Source organism: Ostrea edulis, chromosome 3 (assembly GCF_947568905.1).
Source record: "Ostrea edulis chromosome 3, xbOstEdul1.1, whole genome shotgun sequence".
In the NCBI taxonomy this organism is placed as follows: domain Eukaryota; kingdom Metazoa; phylum Mollusca; class Bivalvia; order Ostreida; family Ostreidae; genus Ostrea; species Ostrea edulis.
Window position 1 is genome coordinate 8,311,433 of NC_079166.1, and position 22,939 is coordinate 8,334,371.

Consider the following 22,939-nt stretch of genomic DNA (forward strand, 5'->3'; position numbering starts at 1 on the left):
AACTTGTTGCGGGGGGTATAACAATTTCAGTGTTTTATTTCTGGTTTAGGGTGGCCTTTTGCAACAGTTTGCAATTTTTTAGGCCCATACGTCATACGTTACATCTACTATATACTCTATACATGGTGATGTTTATACTTATGAAATAAAGATACTATCAACATAATTATAGATATCTTTACTGAGTAATTTAGGTAAACACAAGTATAAACTAACATTGTATAGCAGAATATTTGTAAAAAATAATATTCAAGAAAAAAGTATACATTCATATATATAGAAGAAATTTCATACCAAGTACACTATATACCTCTTTCCACTTTTCTGGCCCCTTTAGAAGAAGATTTTTAAATGACCTCATGCAAGTTTTACATTTTTGTGATTATCTCCCCTTTGAATGGGGCCTGGCTCTTCATTTGAACAAACTTGAAAGCCAATCACCCAGGGAGTGCTTTGTGCCAAGTTTTGTTGAAATTAGCCCAGTGGTTCTGGAGAAGAAGTTGGAAATGTAAAAAGTTTACGGACAGACAGACAGACACCAGACAAAAAGTGATCAGAAAAGCTGCATGCTAAAAAGAGTAAACTTGTTGGAATTCTCCAGTGTGCAGTCTTTAAAGTATCCTTAATGATTACAACTGGAGAAATTATGCTTTTGACTGTTTGGAATAGACTCCCATTCTAATGCTACATACTTGTGGTAACAATTTTATAAATGAAAGAAATAAACAAGGAAATTACCATGTAGGCGATGATGTGGATTGCACTGAACTGCTGCTTTGTGGTGAAGTAGTTGATGGTGATGAACTCGACCTATATAAAATAGGAAATCAATGTGAAATGCACATATTGCACACAAAACTAATGTTCCAAACATCACAATCTAAGTACTTAAACACTAAGTATTCTAGTTTCTTGGTTAAGGAGGTATGCTACACCAGAGAAATTTGATGTAGATGAAAAGTGGAGGATATGTACAACAATATTTTGAAGTTGAAAATTTTCAAATTGACTTTATATTGTCAACAAGAGGCCCATGGGCCACATCGCTCACCTGAGTCACCTTGGCCCTTACCTGAAGACTCTCCATACATATTTGCATGTAAAACCTTAGTCCCTATTGTGGCCCCAACCTACCCCTGGAGGCCATGATTTGAACAAACTTGAATCTGCACTATATGTCAGAAAGATTTCATGTAAATCTCAGCTTTTCTGGCTCAGTGCTTGAGAAGATTTTAAAAGATTTTCCCTATATATTTCTATGTACAATTTTGATCACCTATTGTGGCCCCATCTTACCCAAGGGGGGCCATGATTTGAACAAACTTGAATTTGCATTATGTCAGGAAGCTTTTATGTAAATGTCAGCTCCTCTGGCCCAATGGTTCTTCAAAAGATTTTTAAATGACACTACTATAATTTTGCATATTTGTGATTATCTCCCCTTTGAAGGGGGCATGGCCCTTTATTTGAACAAAGTTGAACGCCCTCAACCAAGGATGCTTTTGCCCAAGTTTGGTTGAAATTGACCCAGTGGTTCTGGAGATGAAAATGTGAAAAGTTTACAACGCCGCCGCCACCGACAGACAACGGAAAAAAGTTTGATCAGAAAAGCTCACTTGAGCCTCTGGCTCAGGTGAGCTAAAAAATACAGTTTTAGTGGAATCTGAAATTTTTTTTAAACCCCTGCTGGATTCAAACCTGCGACCTATAGGTCAGCAGTCGGTATGCTAACCTACCGAGCTATTCCGTTAGGTATACAAATTGAAAAGGAAAAGTCAGATATTGCTGATATTGATTTTTTCATCCAAAGGAAGTAAGTCATTATGAAGATGTAGAGTACCTCCTTAAACACCACTTTGTTCCATTTTCAAAACACAAACAGAAATCATAAGCTACATATGTATCAATCAATCTAAAGCAATCCATGGAGAATCTGTGAGTTTCTTCTAGAAACATGACTGCTAGCTGCCAAATCAGCTGCATTTTTTTTTTTCCAGAGTAAGTTGATTCTTAAAATAATGAAAAGTCTGACATGTAAAATGTTCATTCAAGTATAAAACGAACATTGAACCATTGCATCTCACTTTATTCATGCATGACAAAGTCCACACATTAAGGTTCGCAGTAGTTTTTCTTATACTGTTAAACATTGAAGAGGTCAGACATTGTGGTTTATCCAATATATTAATTTGAAAAATATCAGCGAAACTAATGGATGCTTCCTGAACTGCAAAGAATCAATGAACTACTTTATATGACGAATGACTTGCACAATAATTAATATCTGTTGAAAGATTCTTAAAATGAAGTTTTTTTCATATACATGAGGTATATGTTGCGTGATTGTAACTTTCACAAAATGACCTTGAGCGACCTTTGTCTGAGAACAATTTGTTTATTACATATTTGTGCGATATTTGATCAATACCTGCTCAAAAACTGTTGAAACTAGAGATCATTTTTATGAAAAACAAATGTCTCCCCAGCTCTGCAAACCAGAAGTGCTCCAAATGAAACCTCCCCTTAATACAGTGCATAGTATGGAGGAGAAAGCATGAGCAGGAACGTAGACATTATGAACTCCGATTAGTCATATAGGAGAAGAGTTCACAAACTATTTTACATCCTCCATCCCTCAGATCCACTATTAACTTTAAGGAAAACAATTGGATCCTCCTGTCCCTACAATATGCACATCTGCATATGGCATTGAAGTATTGTACAATTAGATTCAAATCTATCAGATATTAAGACATATAGAAGTGTTCACAAGCTATTTCAATATCCTCCACTTCTCTTAGATCCACTATTATAACTTTTAGGAAAATATTCGAATCTTCCTGTAAAATACACATATTCACGAATGGCAATTGAAGCATTGTATCAAGTTTCAACTCTTAGACTATCAAATGAGCCATGCAGGATGTGTTCAAAAGGTATTTTACATCCTCCACCACTCTTAGATCCACTATAACTTTAAGGAAAATAATTTGATCCTCACATCTTGACAATATGCACATCTACAAATGGCAATGAAGCATTGTCCAAAGCAGGGACTGACACTAATTTTAATACCAACCTGTCCCTTCGGACAAGTTAACATGAAATTTAGGTTGTCCGAATGGAAAATGTACTTGTCCGAAACTGACCAACAAAAAACTGTAATGTATATGCATTGCATTCTCATGGGTGTTTTTTTTATTAATAGTGTTACCCTGGTTTTCTTGTGATCTCCATGTGAAATCATTAATTAATAATAATGTATTGAATGGTTTCAAAACTCCTGTCACTCAGACAGCAATCTATGTATATACATTTTTACCTTAATGTTTGCAGGCAGAACACTTAGTTACAGACAGAAGTTGAGCCATATTTATGTACTTCCAGATCTGCAGCAAATTGCACAGTGACTTATTGTATTTTTGTGTCTAATAAAAATTATTTTTGTGTCTAATAAAAAAATAAAAATAGTACCAGTAGACTTTTATATTGACTTATTTTATGTAAAACACTATATGCTAATATTGTAATTTCATATTGATTTAAGTCAAATATGTGAATCCAATAATTTCTTTTTCTTTAACTTTAAAGTCAAGGTGAAAGTCATTATAGCTTTTGCAAATTTTATGTAAAGTTAAACATTTAACAAAAAGTTCAGAAGCTGGTCTTCCTCCACCTCCACCATGTTCACTTCCAAGAATCACGCGACAATAGAGACATCTGATTGGCACGATTAAAATACACCGTGAAGCTGATTGGTCGATATTAATGAACAATCTAAATTTAGATTAGGGAAAACCAGAAAAACGCCATATTGATTATCAGATTATTTCTATCGACGAGATGTACTTCAAAAACTTTAAGGACTCTTTTCACGTAGAATTTATTAAAATTTCACGGATACCCTTCATTTATTTTTGGTTGTCCCATCGGACAGGTAAACTACAGAACTTAGTTGTCCGACGACCGTTTTAAGTTGTCCCGGACAATCGGACAGCCGTTAGTGTCAGTCCCTGCAAAGTTTCAAGTCTATCAGATAAGCCATACAGGAATAAGATCATTCACAAGATTTTGTGACAGAGGACGGACGGATGCACACAGACAGAGAGACAGCAATTTTTTAAAAGTTTTTCAGTCTCAAATCATACAGATGAACAGAGAGACTGAGGGATGCACAGACAAAATGATTCCTAGAGAGTTCCCACATCATCAAACTGAAAATGTGGAACCCTGTGAAAGCACAGCGCAGCTATTGTCTTAACAATTGTCTGTACACATACAAATAAAGGTTACAAAATTTGGAACACTTCTAGTATACCGGTCCCCAAAATATGGCGCTAGAATGTGTGCCGCGGAAGACGGTTTAGTATAATTATGTACGACCGCGTCAGCGATCAGTAAAATTGCTAAAACGGAAAAAAATCACAAAAATAAGCCCAAATTCGAATTCTTTGTTAAAAATGAAGTTTAAAATACTGTTATTTTTTAAAAAATCAGTTTTTAAAATCAGAAATGAAAAATAATGCAAGAAGACATACATTTTTTGTCGTAAAATAAATGGAATCCGTTGTTGAGCAAAATCGTCACGTGCGCTTTGTATACGTAATTCTCATGAATATTTGTATGATACGACGTCCCTAGTGTTGATGTAAACAAACTGAACAGCTGATTTGCAATGAAATGCCCCTAAAACTGAAAGAAATTTTAATGATTTGTGCTGAAGTAAGAGAGCTGATTCAATGGTTAATAGGATTATCCGTTTTGATAAATTTCGACGACAAAATCTGTGGCAGCTGTGACAACAGGAAATTTGGATTAAGAAAGGATTCGTCATATTCAAGCGACGGATTTGTATGGAGATGTTCTAACAAAACCTGCAACAACAAAAATTCCATCAGGACTGGTAGCTGGTTCGAAAAGCACAAATAAACACTGTTAATAACATATTTCTGGGTATACAAAGCTAGTGAAAGTTTCGTGAGACACGAACTTGAAATTGCAAGTCAAACTGTTGTTGATTGGTATAATTATTCCAGAGAAGTGCATGCATATTTAAGAGAAGAATTCAAAAAAAAATAGAAGGAGTGGAAAAATTTGTTGAAATTGACAAAAGTAAATTTGGTAAAAGAAAATTTCACAAGGGACAGAAAGTTGACGGTGTCTGGGTTTTTAGTGGGATTGAAAGGGAGACAAAAAGGTGCTTTTTTACAAGTGGTAGATTGAACACGAGAAACTCTGCTTGAAATAATAAAAGCCAACATACAGCCCAGTACAACTATAATTAGCGGTTTCTGGAAAGCTTATGATATTCTTGATAAAGAAGGGTTCGAACATTTAAAAGTAATATTAATCATTCTGTAAAGTTTGTAGATCCCGATACAGGGGCACACACCAATACTATAGAATCTGCTTGGCGTGCATTAAAAAAGTCTTTACCGGTCAGTGGCACAGTTAAATCTCTGTACGATACTTATTTTAGACAGTACTGCATCCGAAAAAAATATCTTACAGACTGCCAAGATCCATTCCTTAAATTTCTAGAACTCATTAAATCTATATATGAACCCTCGATACTGGTACCCAACCTTACTTCATCAAAGCCAAAAGAACCCTTGATTGCCAAACAACGACTATTTCTTCAACCCCTCGATCTGATTAATGTAAACAATTAACAGCTTAGATGATTTTATGTTGAAAGGTAAGAAAATTTTAAATTATATTTCACGTGTCAGGGGCTGCCGCCTCCAAGCCCCCACTTAGTATACTCAAACGCTGTTGGGCTTTTATTTTTATCGCACGATTTTCATTGCTCAGCATCCGAGGCGAAAATGCAAATGGCGGTGTGTTTACATTCCACTTAGCGAAGGCAAGGGAAATAACTGTTCATGCACAGTCGCATGCTTCTGGGGACTGGTATAGATCTACTAGAAACTTCCCCAAAATTTCTGTACAAGTGAACGTAATGATTTCTGTACATATGAACAAAAACATTTCTAAATACTGTGAATTCGAAGATTGATTTCCCATCTCAAATACTCACTCCTTCTGTGTTGATGGATATGTATAGAGATAGACAAACGGTTTTATAAAGATCTCTGTTCAGTGAGTGAATACAAATATGGATAGGTCTGATAGGCTTACCCTCTCAGAAAGTTGTCTTTTTATCTGGATCACATCTTCGCTAGCCAAGGGTTGTCGTTCACTTTGCTCCCCATAAACTCTTGGCTAGCGAAGATGTCTGGATCAATACAAATAGAAATGGACTTACCATCTCAAAAAGTTCCCGGTTAGAATTGTTAGCTGGCTCACTGTCTCACAAAGTTTTCTAAGATGTACTTACTGTCTGGACAAGTCCCCTGATTGGATTAATAATGATAAAGACGCATGTTCCTGACGAGACGATGTACAGGCTTCAGAACTGGTTCTGCTATCAGATCTAGATGGAGTGCAAACCACTTCCCTAAAAATACCAATGTGTGAAATCATCATCTCTATGTAGAGATGATACAATGAAACTGTACCATTGAAATTCAGTCCTCCATAAATTGATTGTTTTGCTGTTTTCCACCACACTCAAGTATTTTTCAGTTATATGGTGGCGCCCAATTTTTATTGGTGGAAGAGAGAACCCAGATACAATGTACCTGGGAAATCTGGGAAGAGACCACCGACCTTCCGAAAGTAAACTGGGAAACTTTCTCACTTACCGGTGCGAGCGGGATTCGAACCCGCACTGACAGAGGTGACAGGTCGTGTGATTTTGAGCGCGATGCTCTAACCACTCGGCCACGGAGGCCCCTCCATAAATTGAAGAAACAAGCATCATACAAGTCATTGCAATAGGCCCAATCATAGAAATGTTTCACCTTCATTGAATATGGAATTTGAGCTAGGCGTTTTCATATTCACTATTCCAAAGGGAGTGTTATAAAGTTACCGATTGACCAGTAAAAATCAAGTTGATAGCCTAAGTGACCAGTGAATAAAATTTGTGATTATTTCTATAATCCTGACATTACAATAATTGCATATTTAATTGATGAAATTATAGCTTAGTTCTTCTTGACAAAATTATAAAGATTGTTTTATGTTATTATGTACAGATTTACATCTCAAGTTTGACCCATTCCCTCAACACATGCACCATAATTTGAACAAATTTAATTCTTCATTTCATTAATAAATTGGAGCTTATTGGAAAAGTGGTTCTTGAAATTTCTTGAAATTAAGATTTTTTTTTCAAACATCCTAATCTGTATTAATTATTTTCTGATTTCCACCCCTTGGAAAATAGTTTACAGTCCCTCAATTGAACAAAATGGCCCGACCTTCACTTCGTTGGAAGATCCCTTTACCTACATGCAAGTTTGGTTGCAATCGGCCAAAGGGTTCTAGAAAAGTTGAAAATGTTATTAATAAAAATTATAATAATAACAATGACGGCAGATGAAAATGTTTGGCAGAAAAGCTCACTTGGTTCAGGTGATTATAATGATACAGAAGAGTTCTATAACGTACATATGATTGTATACCAACTACTAGCAGCTATACATACAGAAGTTTAAAGTACATGATTACATATAGCTATATATATACAGAAGAGTTTTAAGACATAACTTATCATTTTTGAAAATACACGAGGGCATGAACTCATTGAACTGTGACACTTCACGCCGGTATAACTACAATATCACTTCACGCCGGTAAAACTACAATATCACTTCACGCCGGTATAACTACAATATTACTTCACGCCGGTATACTTCAAGGAATATCTCAGCGCTTCATGAAAAGTATGTCGACGTGAAGTAATATTGTAATTATACCGGCGTGAAGTAATATTGTAGTTATACCGGCGTGAAGTGATATTGTAGTTATACCGGCGTGAAGTCATGTTGTAGTTATACCGGCGTGAAGTGATATTGTAGTTATACCGGCGTGAAGTCATGTTGTAGTTATACTGGCGTGAAGTGATATTGTAGTTATACCGGCATGAAGTGATATTGTAGTTATACCAGCGTGAAGTAATATTGTAGTTATACCAGCATGAAGTAATGTTGTAGTTATACCGGCGTGAAGTAATACTGTAGTTATACCGGCGTGAAGTGATTGTAGTTATACCGGCGTGAAGTGATATTGTAGTTATACCGGCGTGAAGTGATATTGTAGTTATACCAGCATGAAGTAATGTTGTAGTTATACCGGCGTGAAGTAATACTGTAGTTATACCGGCGTGAAGTGATTGTAGTTATACCGGCGTGAAGTGATATTGTAGTTATACCGGCGTGAAGTAATATTGTAGTTATACCGGCGTGAAGTAATACTGTAGTTATACCGGCATGAAGTGATATTGTAGTTATACCGGCGTGAAATAATATTGTAGTTATACCGGCATGAAGTAATACATGTATTGTAGTTATACCAGCGTGAAGTAATATTGTAGTTATACCGGCGTGAAGTAATATTGTAGTTATACCGGCGTGAAGTAATATTGTAGTTATACCGTCATGAAGTCATATTGTAGTTATACCGGCGTGAAGTGATATTGTAGTTATACCAGCGTGAAGTAATACATGTATTGTAGTTATACCGGCGTGAAGTAATATTGTAGTTATACCGGTGTGAAGTAATATTGTAGTTATACCGGCGTGAAGTAACAGGGACTGACACTAATTTTAATACCAACCTGTCCCTTCAGACAAGTTAACATGAAATTTAGGTTGTCCGAATGGAAAATGTACTTGTCCGAAACTGACCAACAAAAAAAATGATGTAGAAATGATGCCCGATCTGAATGACACTCATTTCTGGCATCAAGCTGACATGTCATTTCTTACGTCGTAATATGTTTTATTTAAGACTATAATGGATCAAATAATCAGAGAATATTCCCCTTAAATTCTTTTTAATAAATTATTATTTGATAACCTATTGATAATTTTTCATTTTGGACATGTTTTTCGTAAAAATTATTCAATTTTAACTTCGGAAAAAGTGTTCTATATCTGTTTGTTCACTTCCAAGAATCACGCGACAATAGAGACATCTGATTGGCGCGATTAAAATACACCGTGAAGCTGATTGGTCGATATTAATGAACAATCTAAATTTAGATCAGGGAAAACCAGAAAAACGCCATATTGATTATCAGATTATTTCTATCGACGAGATGTACTTCAAAAACTTTAAGGACTCTTTTCACGTAGAATTTATTAAAATTTCACGGATACCCTTCATTTATTTTTGGTTGTCCCATCGGACAGGTAAACTACAGAACTTAGTTGTCCGACCACCGTTTTAAGTTGTCCCGGACAATCGGACAGCCGTTAGTGTCAGTCCCTGAGTAATATTGTAGTTATACCGGCGTGAAGTGATATTGTAGTTATACCGGCGTGAAGTAATGTTGCAGTTATACCGGCGTGAAGTGATATTGTAGTTATACCGGCGTGAAGTAATATTGTAGTTATACCGGAGTGAAGTGATATTGTAGTTATACCGGCATGAAGTGATATTGTAGTTATACCGGCGTGAAGTAATATTGTAGTTATACCGGCGTGAAGTAATACTGTAGTTATACCGGCGTGAAGTAATATTGTAGTTATACCGGAGTGAAGTGATATTGTAGTTATACCGGCGTGAAGTGATGTTGTAGTTATACCGGCATGAAGTGATATTGTAGTTATACCGGCGTGAAGTAATATTGCAGTTATACCGGCGTGAAGTGATATTGTAGTTATACCGGCGTGAAGTAATGTTGTAGTTATACCGACGTGAAGTAATATTGCAGTTATACCGGCGTGAAGTAATATTGTAGTTATACTGGCGTGAAGTAATGTTGTAGTTATACCGACGTGAAGTAATATTGCAGTTATACCGGCGTGAAGTAATATTGTAGTTATACCGACGTGAAGTAATATTGCAGTTATACCGGCGTGAAGTAATATTGTAGTTATACTGGCGTGAAGTAATGTTGTAGTTATACCGACGTGAAGTAATATTGCAGTTATACCGGCGTGAAGTAATATTGTAGTTATACCGACGTGAAGTAATATTGTAGTTATACCGGCGTGAAGTAATATTGCAGTTCATTTTAAAAAAAATTTACATTCTACTTTCATTTCCATCGGAATTCCCAGCCCTCGGCTGATATGGGACACCTCTGACTGACATGACATATGATATGGCTTCTAGTATTTAATATTCTCTCTATATATATGGTAGTTAAATTTACAATATAAATGAATATAATATAATGCCTGTTATAAATGTCCTACCTAGCTGAGGTATCCAAGTTACTCTCATCATTTGATGGATTCCTGGAGTGACTGCGAAAAAATAAAAAGAATTATGCACACACTATCACACACATTAAGTTATAACATACGGAACAGAAGAATATCTGTACACACTATCACACACAAACAAGTTATAACACACGGAACAGAAGAATATCTGTACAGTCTATCACACACATACAAGTTATAACACACGGAACAGAACAATATCTGTACACACTATCACACACATACAAGTTATAACACACGGAACAGAAGAATATCTGTACACACTATCACACACATACAAGTTATAACACACAGAACAGAACAATATCTGTACACACTATCACACACATGCAAGTTATAACACACGGAACGGAAGAATATCTGTACACACTATCACACACATACAAGTTATAACACACGGAACAGTAGAATATCTGTACACACTATCACACACATACAAGTTATAACACACAGAACAGAAGAATATCTGTACACACTATCACACACATACAAGTTATAACACACGGAACAGAACAATATCTGTACACACTATCACACACATACAAGTTATAACACACGGAACGGAAGAATATCTGTACACACTATCACACACACATACAAGTTACAACACACGGAACAGAAGAATCAGGGTTGCAAATAACCACTCGCCCACTCGCAAATGCGAGTAATTTTATCTGTGGGCGACAAAATCTTAAGGATCTTATCGCCCACATGGCGAGTAAAAATTTTGTCGGACTTTTCCGGAACCCGACCGGGGTTTGACTCTACTTTTAAATGCACTTTCGTTTTCACTATTTGCTACCGATAAAATGTTTTCTAGAGACAGACTGTTCATTGGATCAACGTCATAAGAAGACGCGCGATTAGATTCACGATGTGGAAATTTATACAGGGGGTACCTAACCCAGTAGAAAAAAGAAAAGCAGACCGCAAGGAGTACTTCGTTGAGTATGACAGGAAAAGAGCAAGAAATTTTAGTGCAAAATGGACAGAGAATAGAACATGGCTGCTCAATACCGAAGCAGGTATGATATGTAAATGGTGCAGTAAACATTGTCATAGTAGTGATCCTAAATCAAGTTTTATTAAGGGTTGTCAATCTTATAAAATAGACGCAATTGTGAAACACGAAGAATCAAAAATGCATGTTAGATCAAAAGAAATTGAAGAACAGTTGCAGAAACCGGTTCAGAAATCAGAGGCAGCAAACATTTTGGTTACATTAAATAAATGTAACACAGAAAAACTAGGAAAAATGTTTAGAACATGTCATGCTCTTGTTTTAAAGAATCGGCCAATTTCAGACTTTATGTGGCATAATGATTTGGATGAGAAAAAGGGAATTCAATTGGGCACCACCTACATGCAGGAACAGAGAATCTTCTAAGCAATTCGTGCAAGCTATTTCTGAAACAGAATTCCAAAAGGTATCGACTACCATAAGTAAAGCCAAATTCATCTGTGTCATAGGGGATGGGTCAACAGATTCTAGTATAAAGGAACAAGAGATGTGGTTCATCAGGTCTTGTACCTCAGGAGTTGTTAATGTACATTTTGTAGGTGTTCATGCTACAGATAAAGCTAATGCAGAAAATATTGTGAAAGGTTTGCAAATTATTGTACAAGAAAACCTTAAAATACAGTGGAATGACTTTACATCAAAGTTAGTTGCATTATCATATGATGGGGCGAGTGTCAATACTGGGAAGAAAGGTGGAGTTGGTGCTCTTCTGAAAAATCAGCAGCCAGATATCATTGTAATACACTGTATGGCACATCATTTAGAACTTTCATTGAAAGATGTCTTGAAAAAGATTCCATTGTACCAAAAGGTAGTTGGTACCCTTCTGAAGGGATTGTTCTACTTCTATCACAACAGTGCACTTAACATGGCAATGCTGCGTAACACATACCAAGCTTTAAAACAGGATGGTGAAAAGTTGTTGATACCAACAAGAACAGATGGTACTCGCTGGGTGGGCCATCAGTTGTTAGCAGTAACAAATGTCTTAACTTCCTACAAGTTTATTGTGGGCCACATGGAACAGGTAACTTTTGTATATTTCATTACATAATTATGACAATATAAAAAGCAGTATCTTGTTAATTCAATTTGAACATATTGATTTTTTTTACATTTTAATTAAACTTGTAGAGACTAGAGAAAGAGTTTCAACTGATTCCAAATCAAAGGCAAGAGGCTTCCTGGCAATGCTGAAATCCAGGGATATAGTTTCATTCCTCCTGTTCATGGTTGATGTCCTCTCTCCATTGAAATACGTCTCCGTCATGCTTCAAGAAGAAAAGGCTGTTCTGGCAAATCAGCATCAAGCAATTGAATGTACATTAGAGGCTGTTAAGAAATTGAAATCAAGGTAATTTAGTTAGAATTTTTTTAAATGTTGGTGTGACTTCTGTGTTTCATAATTGATTCTTCATAATTGATGAATTTGTTTTGGTTGTAGTGATGGGCCATTTTTAAGAAAACTTGAAGGCAAAGACTCCTACCATGGTATCCAATTGACTAAAGAGAGAATATTCAAGTTTGCCAAGCAATCTGTGTTGGATGAAGTTACTCTTGCTGTATCAAAGAGATTCTCAGACTTCTGTCAAGATGTAACTGTTGTGAATGCAACAAAGATTGCAGACTTAAAAGCTTGGCCAGAAGACTTGGAGTTACTAAAAGGTACTGTTTAATTGAAAATAAAAAAGAAATTGGAACCTCAGAGATTGATTTTTATTTGTTTTCCTTTTGTACTAATTTGTTTTTATTTTTTTGAATTTGTTGTGTTACTACTTACATGAAAAGTTCTTTTTTTCTAGTTCCAACTTTGTCAAAGTAATTACATGGTCACAATTGAATATTTGATTGTAAGTATTTTAGCAACTATTTGAGACAAACTGATATTTTCACATGGGTTGAGATACCAAAAGAAAACCTTTTTAGTATGCAATATAGGTAATTCTGTTTTAGACTTACATGCAACTATAATTTACTTTTAAAAATTCAGATTTTGGTGACAATGAACTCCACCTCATATTAGAGAAATTTGGAGGTACACTGAATTCTGCAGAGGTCAATGTAGAGCAGGCAGAAATGGAATGGACCATGTTAAAGAAAGCTGTGAATGAAAAGTATTTCAAAAATGTTGACTAGCAACAATCTTGCCTACCAATTTTTGGCATGTACTTTCAATTTAAACTTTATTATACTTTTGTAGTGATTTAAAGAATTCTCCTGACTGGGAATTCCTTGGATAGAAGTACAAGCAGCAGTTTCCCAACATATTAGCCATTGTGGACCTGATATTAACATTTTCTCCTTCAAGTGCTCAAGCTGAAAGGGGTTTCTCTCAGCTCAAAATTGTCAAGTCAGACTTGAGAAATAGATTAGGGCAAAATTCCTTAAACAACATCCTTGCTATTAAGTTTTTGTCAGATGACATTACATCATTTGATCCAAATAATGCCATAACACAGTTTCTTTTGACAAAGAATAGAAGATTGACAGAAAGAAGGAAAAAGAGTGTCCCTTTGAGTGTTGGAGAGGAATCAGAGTCTGAGAGAGATGATGTTATTGAGACAGAGAGTAATATAGATGAACAAATAGAGATGGAAGGAGAGTCTAGGAGTGAAATTGGGAATGAGAGTGAGACTGAAAGTGAGTATGACATTGATAGTGAGGATGAAGAGAGAGTATTTGAGAGATTGCAGGAATTGGAAACTGAGTTCAATTAAATTAAAACATCATGTAAAAAGTTTTTTTTCTTCTTTGTTATTGCTTTCCACATTTCATTGAAAATGTGGGCCCCAAAATATCAATGTGGGCTAGTAAAACTTGTTAAGTTAGGAGCCCACATGGCCCCTGGATTTTTAAAATTATTTGCAACCCTGAGAATATCTGTACACACTATCACACACATACAAGTTATAACACAGAACAGAACAATATCTGTACACACTATCACACACATACAAGTTATAACACATGGAACAGTAGAATATCTGTACACACTATCATGCACATACAAGTTATAACACACGGAACAGAAGAATATCTGTACACACTATCACACACATACAAGTTATAACACACGGAACAGAACAATATCTGTACACACTATCACACACATACAAGTTATAACACACGGAACAGAAGAATATTTGTACATACTATCACACACATACAAGTTATAACACACGGAACAAAAGAATATCTGTACACACTATCACAAACATACAAGTTATAACACACGGAACAGAAGAATATCTGTACACACCATCACACACATACAAGTTATAACACACGGAACAGAATAATATCTGTACAGTCTATCACACACATACAAGTTACAACAAACAGAAGAATATCTGTACACACTATCACACACATACAAGTTATAACACACGGAACAGAAGAATATCTGTACACACTATCACACACATACAAGTTATAACACACGGAACAAAAGAATATCTGTACACACTATCACACACATACAAGTTATAACACACGGAACAGAAGAATATCAGTACACACTATCACACACACACAAGTTATAACACACGGAACAAAAGAATATCTGTACACACTATCACACACATACAAGTTACAACACACGGAACAGAAGAATATCTGTACACACTATCACAGTGCTACGGCCCTGAACGCTAAATATATAGGTCTAAATTTGTGGTACTTCACCTATAGGTGGTGACATCTCAATATAAGTGAAAAATTCCTGACAGGACATAAAACATTCAAACAATCACAATGAGCACACATGATGAGGTTTTTATAATTTTCAAAGAAAAATGCATAACTATAGTTACAGACTTTATGATGCCATATTTCAGAAGTGGAATACAACTCTCTAATTTCTTATTTCAACATGAAAATTACTCCATTTCATGGAAATCACAGAATGTTTAAATTTCAGGACCCAAATGGCTATTGTTGAATCATTTAAAGACCCCCAAAAATACAATATGGTTTCTTCACGGATCACTGGATGTGGGCCAAGCTCATCTATGGTCATTGTTATTTACCTGGAATTTACATGACCAAGAGAACAGGGTGTTGTATATAGTTTTTACATACACAGGACATGTCTCAGGGCTGTCTGCAGAGTTTCTGTGGTCATAGTGATGGTATAATGGTTGTAGAGAAAGAGGGGTGGTGTATACTGTGTGTCATCTAGCCATAGGGGTACAACCATTATACAAACACTATGACCACAGAAACACTGCAGACAGACCTGAGACCCTTCCTGTGTACATCAAAAGTATGTACAGCACCCTGATCTCTTGGTCAGGTAAATTCCAGGTAAATAACAATGACCAATAGATGAGCTCTGCCCACATCCAGTGATCCATGAAGAAACCCTATGGTATTTTATTTGGGTCTTTAAAAGTTTGATTGACAGGCTGCCTACCATTGATCATCATACAGGTAAAATTTGGGGGTGTTGACTTAAAATTGGGTCTTTACAAAATCAGGGATATATTTTTATAACTCATGTCATGTCTACTCTGTAATTCATATTTTCATCTATAATAGGATTATACTCCCTCATTTTATCATCCCATGTTGGGGATTGACAACCTCACAACAGTCCTAATATTGAAGCTAATAATATCTGCTTCACCCTTAACCAAGCATGCACAGTGGATCTCAACAAGAGGCTCAAGGACCACATCGCTCACCTGAGTCACTTGGCTCATATCTAAAGATTTTCCCTATATATTTGTATGCAAACCTTTGATCCCCCCTTGTGACCCCATCCTCCCCTGGGGGCCATGATTTTAACAAACTGAAATCTGAAATATGTCAGAAAGCTTTCATGTAAATATCAGCTTTTCTGGCTCAGTGGTTCTTGAGAAGAAGATTTTTAAAGATTTTCCTTATATATTTGTATGTAAAACTTTGATCTCCTATTGTGGCCCCATCCAACCCCGGGGGCCATGATTTGAACAAACTTGAATCTGCATTATGTCAGGAAGCTTTCATGTAAATCTCAGCTTTTCTGGCTCTGTGGTTCTTGAGAAGAAGATTTTTAAGGATTTATCCTATATATTAGTATGTAAAACTTTGATCCCCTATTGTGGCCCCATCCAACCCCTGGGGGTCATGATTTGAAAAACTTGAATCTGCACTATATAAGGAAGCTTTCATGTAAATTTCAGCTTTTCTGGCCCAGTGGTTCTTAAGAAGATTTTTAAAGATTTTTCCTATATATTTGCATGTAAAACTTTGACTCCCTATTGTGGCCCCATCCAACCCCCAGGGGCCATGATTTGAACAAATTGAATCTGCACTATATCAGGAAGCTTTCATGTAAATTTCAGCTTTTCTGGCTCAGTGGTTCTTGAGAAGAAGATTTTTAAAGATTTGTTCCTATATATTAGTATGTAAACCTTTGATCCCCTATTATGGCCCCATCCAACCCCCGGGGGCCATGATTTGAACAAAATTGAATCTGCATTATGTCAGGAAGCTTTCATGTAAATCTCAGCTTTTCTGGCTCAGTGGTTCTTGAGAAGAAGATTTTTAAAGATTTATCCTATATATTAGTATGTAAAACTTTGATCCCCTATTGTGGCCCCTTCCAATCCCCCGGGGGCCATGGTTTGAACAAACTTAAATCTGCATTATGTCAGGAAGCTTTCATAAAAATTTCAGCTTTTCTGGCCCAGTGGTTCTTGAGAAGAAGATTTTTAAATGATCCCATACTACTTTTGCATTTTTGTGATTATCTCCCCTTTGAAAGGGACATAGCCCTTCATTTGAACAAACTTGAAAGCCCTTCACCCAAGGATGCTTTGTGGCAAGTTTGGTTGAAATTGGCCCAGTGGTTCTTGAGAAGAAGATGAAAATGTGAAAAGTTTACGACGCTGCCGATGACGACAGACAACGCACAAATTTTGATCAGAAGAGCCTTCGGCTCAGGTGAGCTAAAAAGAAAATAAAAAAGGTTGGAAAAAATGTTAAAAGTTTATCGCACATGAAACATTATAAAACAACAAACTGACAATTCTCTTAAACAGAATTCTAAAACTTGTCTGTAATACCTAACTGACTAACTAAAACAAATCATTTACAAACTGTGCAGTGAACAAAACCAATGACTTACCCAGGCCTCTTAGACCCTCTCCTCATAGGCTTATCTTTTGGCTTCCCTTGTTTATTGCCCATTCCTCAATCTGCCTGGGCAATCCTCAATTAGACAAAAGCAAATCTGTTCCTGAGACAGTAAAAAAAAAAATTAAGACTTTGCAGTCAACAATTTTAAAAACTGCCTCTTGAAAATCTAATGGAAACTGTCCATTCAATTTAGTTTGTACATGTATATGGTATCTAGAGTTGGTCTTTCCTTCCTTGTTTAAGATGAACATCAGAAACTAGGAGATATACTGAACTCTATAAACACCGAAATTCCTTTAAATAGTGACATCCGGTCTACTTAAGAAGTAAAACAAAATTCAAGAGGGGATGTTACTTTGTTTTGCTATATACCATGTATACATTGAATTTATAAATATCTTATTCCATATATAGAAAAGGATTGGGCAGCCGACTCTGTCAGTGACGAGTCCATCAACGTCCTCTCCATGCTATGCTAAATACATAGCAATATGTACAACAATGATGATAATGATCAATGAAGATTAAAATGTTCAGACATGCAGGCTGAAAGCTCTCAGTAGCACACAGTGACCTTGTATGTAACAGGAAGGGAGAAAATGCAATGGACCAGGCCGGAATTCAAACCCAAGCCCTCTGAATATCTAGTCATGTGCTCTACCAACTGGTGATTGAACCCCTGTGACCACTACGTTCCTCCCTCTTTGAATTGTTTTTGCCCCCAAAGACATGCACCCCAGACCTTCACCTTCGAGTCCAGGGGTAGGTAGTCAACAGCACCGAATGTAACCGGAAGGGAGAAAATGCAACAGACCAGACCAGGTTCGATTGCCAGTGTCTGGAATAGCTCTGTAGGTAGAGCACCCAACAACAGAGAATCGGGGGGGGGGGGGGGGGGGGGGGGGGCAGTGCTCCCACTGGACCAGAATTCCCTTTCGCCACTTTTTCGGGGAGTGGCGCGGCACAAATAATCACATGCTTTACAATTATTACCATCATATTATATATTATTTTATTCATTACACTTATTTTAGCATTTTTAATCAGTTACATTACTTAATCATATCCAGCTACCATACCTAAACATTTCTTTCTGAAATAATAAGAAGTTGATTTGTTCGATAAATTCTATTATGGAAATCAAAATTCAGATAATAAATCATATAAAAATAAAGCTTCATCATGCTACACCCCTCAGTGAAAACATTGTGTACATTGACCGAAATGCAGATGTCACAAAACATCAAGCCCAATTTAGAGTCGTATCTCAACCATTCCCTATTAAATTTCCGTTTTTGTATGGAAGATTTTGCAATTTGGACAGAATCAGATGTTTTAGCAGGTGGGGTTGACTGTAAAGCCAAACATGGATATTTTTTTTAATTTTAGACTGACTAGGGTCAGAAGCTACAAGTTTAGTATCAAAATAGAATGGGGTGCATAGTCTTATGAGATTAGCATTTTTATACTGTTGCGCACCGAACTTCAAAGAAAATTATTTATTAAAATTGCTATGTCCATATGAATGGTGACCGACCGCATTGTTTATGAAATATTCGAACTAAAATCAAACACATTAAAATCTTGTAATCAACTAGTTTGGCCGCAAAAACAAACAATTGATGTATTCATATATACATTATACACAATAATACGGCCAATTTAATTACCGGTCGGTTCTCTGGTTAAGAATTGACATTAATGTGGAAATGATAACACGATAATGAATACGACTTTAAATGTTAAACAATTGACCACACCAGGGTAAACAGCTCTCCGATGTACTTTATTACATAATCACCGACTTTTTTGCAGCCATAAATTACCTGAGGCTGTGACCAGCTCTGTGTGCACTGGAGCGACGCGAGATTTCCGGTCACACGCGTTGATTTTGACTGCATAAACAAACAGGCGATAATGTGTCACTGACAAAGGATTAAAAATACAATTTATTGCAAAAAGGGATTTTCGCCACTTTCAAATTTTTTTCGCCATTCTTGAAAAAAATTCGCCATTGGCGAAAATGGCGAAGCCCAGCTCGAGCACTGGGGGGGGGGGGGGGGGGGGGAGGTCTGGTCTGCTGCATCAACCACTGTTACATGTGTACATTGATAAACAGCTGATTAAGAAATATAATTGTCTAACAGGGGGAGGGGTAAAGTACAATTACATACATTCAGTGCTCCAGAATATATAGTGGACATAATAGTGAGTTATTATATATGTCTATTATAATAATACATTATTATCTATATCCATGTATAAATCTTGTTATATTATATGTATACATGTATATATATTAAAATATTAAGGTTATATAAGATTAAAGGGTGCATTATACACACCCACTGGGTCTATGACAACTCATCAAACGACAACTCGCCGACACTTTTTTAACCGACACTGTAAAACTTGCCGACACGACAACTCAGAGAAAGACAAGCGACCGGCAGACAACTCATCGACAGAATTTCATTTACACTGAACACATTTAAATATAAAGAGAGATTAATTTCTGCTGACGGGAATTGTCTGCATATTCTTTCTTCTGGCCCTTAATTTGTACAACTCGTCAAAGTGACAATTCTTTACTTGATGAGGAAATACTCCCAGAGAAGCTGTGGACACCTCATTATTAACAATTGCTGATGTTTTAGAATGACCAAAAGCTGCTAGTTTAAATGTTGTTATACAGGTTGTGAACACTTCCCCTATAGCGAGATCTTCTCGCTAAATAGTAAAGCGCAATTATCCCTCTCTAGCAAGAAAGTAAACAGGACATGTTTTGGTGTCTTTATTGAAAATAATGGCAAATTCCGTGCAACGCTGAATAAGTGCGACACACACTCAACATGACACGAATTGTCTCTGTAAAATTGACAACACAGTCAAGCTTGTAAATGTATGTAACCAAATTCATATGGATCAGGAGTACTTGGAATTGCTATGATGAATAGAAAGACTCAGAAAACTTAGCTTTTCATATATTCCTTTATTTATCAGAACAAATTTAACACAACTTTTAAAAAATCATTGTCGGTGAGGTTTTACTAGCCAACACTCTCGTCCGTGAAATGTCCATTCAGCGAAAATTCAGGCGTCGGTGAATTTCACTTTTGTCGGCGAGCTGTCATTCGTCGGGTACGGGTTATCCTGGACAGCACCCCCCCCCCCCCCCCCCCCCACCCACCCCACCCATTTGTTTTCATTCTAGAAAGAATGTCTGGAAAACACAATGCTTGAATGATTAAAATCATTCAGAAAGACCTAGGCCTAATTAAAACCGCTTTTAAAAACATGGAAAAGTTTAGACTAGTTTCTGTGCACACCAAAGTAAATGTACTTCCTCGATGGAGACTGGATGTCCGCGACCAGAAACTTCTGATTTGACCGGTATACTGAAAAGTTTAGGCCTGATTAGCCTGTCAGTGATAACACACACTGGGCCTAGTAATATAATGTAATATAACTAAATATTGTTATGACATGATGATTATATTGTAGCAATCGAGACGACACCGTGCACCAGTGACCTAGTTATGAGGTTATTCAATATTTCATGGCGTCCACGATCCGGACTTTGCACTTCATTAAAGTTTTCTTTAACTGACATTCACTTACCCCAGAAGATAGACACAACCATCGATCAAAATATCCATGATCTGTCGGATTTACAGCTTGCACATTGCCCTGTTTTGTGTCTGAGAGTCCCCCCGCAATCTATCAACAAATTTCGCACGAAAGGAAAGTATGGAGACCCACTAGCGTGTATAATAATAATAAAATGAGTGTGGTGGTTTCGGTTTAACTTTTATTTTTATTTTTGAATTTCGATCCCGATGTAAATCATCCACCCGTTGTATTTGACCAAGCTCACTTTATCTTTCGGAAAATAACTTTAATGACAGTTGCTTTTGTTCAAATTACTGTATAAAGCCATGCAGCGAACAATTCGTCAAAGTGAGACAGCTGGCCTAGCTACACTTCTCCTTCCAATCTTCCTATACCGGAATCACGTCTTGTTCGTCCGTTTTGTCGATCCTTATACTTTGCCATTTTTAACTTACTAGTAGACTAAGGGAATAAGTAGGTAACTAAGTAAATTTTATTTCAAGTCGGCACCGTGTACAAACATAAAACAAATAGTATGAGGTTCACATAGTTCTTAAACCGTCAATCACAGACAAAATAAAATACAAAATATCACAAAGGTACAAATGTAAGCATGCAGAAACACATATACACGCACGCTATATAATACGTCTGAAAATGTTTATTTATATAGTATGCGTGTATACATGACTCAATATACACAAAGATGTTTCCATAATAGTACATATAATTGACGAGCTGCTTTCTTACAAATATTTGAAATATATGGGAATGAGAATTTAGACTAAAATCAATAGTAACGCCAAGCAGCTTACTCCACTTCTTCTTCACAGGTGTACCATAAATTTAAGCTAAAAGATATATATATATATATATATATATATATATATATATATATATATATATATAGGCCTATATATCATAGATGAAAATATCAAACAGTACTAGTCCGAGTATAAAACGCTGCGGTAGAAAAGGAACTTATATTTTGGCCAATTTTGACACACTGTTTTCTACGCGATAGGTACCTATGTAGTAAATCTACGGCTCTTATTAAATTAATACTTACTAAATTAATATATTATCTTATGGTATGGTGCGTTTCCTTACAGTTTATATAGGCTTACTTCTAGGTTTTAGGAGTGTGTATTTGGCATAGTCATATTGGTAGCAAATTCGTAAAGTGTTATTAATCGTATTTTCATTTCTATTGAGTTTATTTTCAAGTTTCTATTGATTGTGTAATTGGGTCGTTTCGAAGTCGTCATTATGAATTAAAATAAAACAAACACAACACAAAGTATAGACTATACGAACGCCAGACCTCCGATACCAGTATCAACAGGTCTACGTTTTATCCAAACTCATTGATATTCATCAACTCTATATCTGGCTCACCTTGAGAACACGCACGTACACGCACCCCCCGCACCCTCCCCCCCCCCCCCCCCCCACACACACACCATAGGCGTCGGAACCCGGGAGGGGAGGGGGGAGGGGAGGGGAGGGGGGCTAGGGGGCCAATGTTATGATTTGGCTGCCTCAATGGCAGGGTCAAAAAGTAGAGTTGAAAAGCAAATTAGTTTAGAGAAAGACAGCAGAGCTCTATAGACTCCATCACCTGGAATAAGAATTTTGTGTCCAACAAGGTGGACAGTTCGAGCAGACGCTCTTCAGAATGTAATACTTAACTACAAAGTATTATTGGGCGTATGGGAGAAATCGATGGAGTATGTAAAAGTTTCAGACATGAGATGACCTACATGAACGACTTCCTCTTTGGTACATGAACGACTTCCTCTTTGGTTGTCTGTTAGGTGAATAGTTGCTCCGTCATAGCGATATCCTTAGCAAAGCCCTTCAGACAAAAACCTTGTTT

General features: G+C 36.5%; 1 protein-coding gene across 2 annotated transcripts in view; it reads right to left on the reverse strand.

The window, feature by feature from the left end:
* The window catches only part of LOC125674575 (uncharacterized), a 57,846-nt gene extending 36,603 nt beyond the window's left edge, over nucleotides 1-21,243 (reverse strand). The window contains exons 1-5 of one of the 2 annotated variants that reach the window (XM_048911743.2): nucleotides 21,070-21,243; nucleotides 17,438-17,548; nucleotides 10,275-10,325; nucleotides 6,341-6,460; nucleotides 739-810 (exon numbers count right to left, since the gene is read on the reverse strand). In XM_048911743.2, the coding sequence (XP_048767700.2) occupies nucleotides 739-810; nucleotides 6,341-6,460; nucleotides 10,275-10,325; nucleotides 17,438-17,499 (305 nt within the window). In that variant the 5' untranslated portion in view covers nucleotides 17,500-17,548; nucleotides 21,070-21,243. The remainder of the gene's footprint in view (nucleotides 1-738; nucleotides 811-6,340; nucleotides 6,461-10,274; nucleotides 10,326-17,437; nucleotides 17,549-21,069) is intronic. The other variant, XM_048911744.2, reaches the window with a different exon arrangement.
* Nucleotides 21,244-22,939: the final 1,696 nt, after the last annotated feature.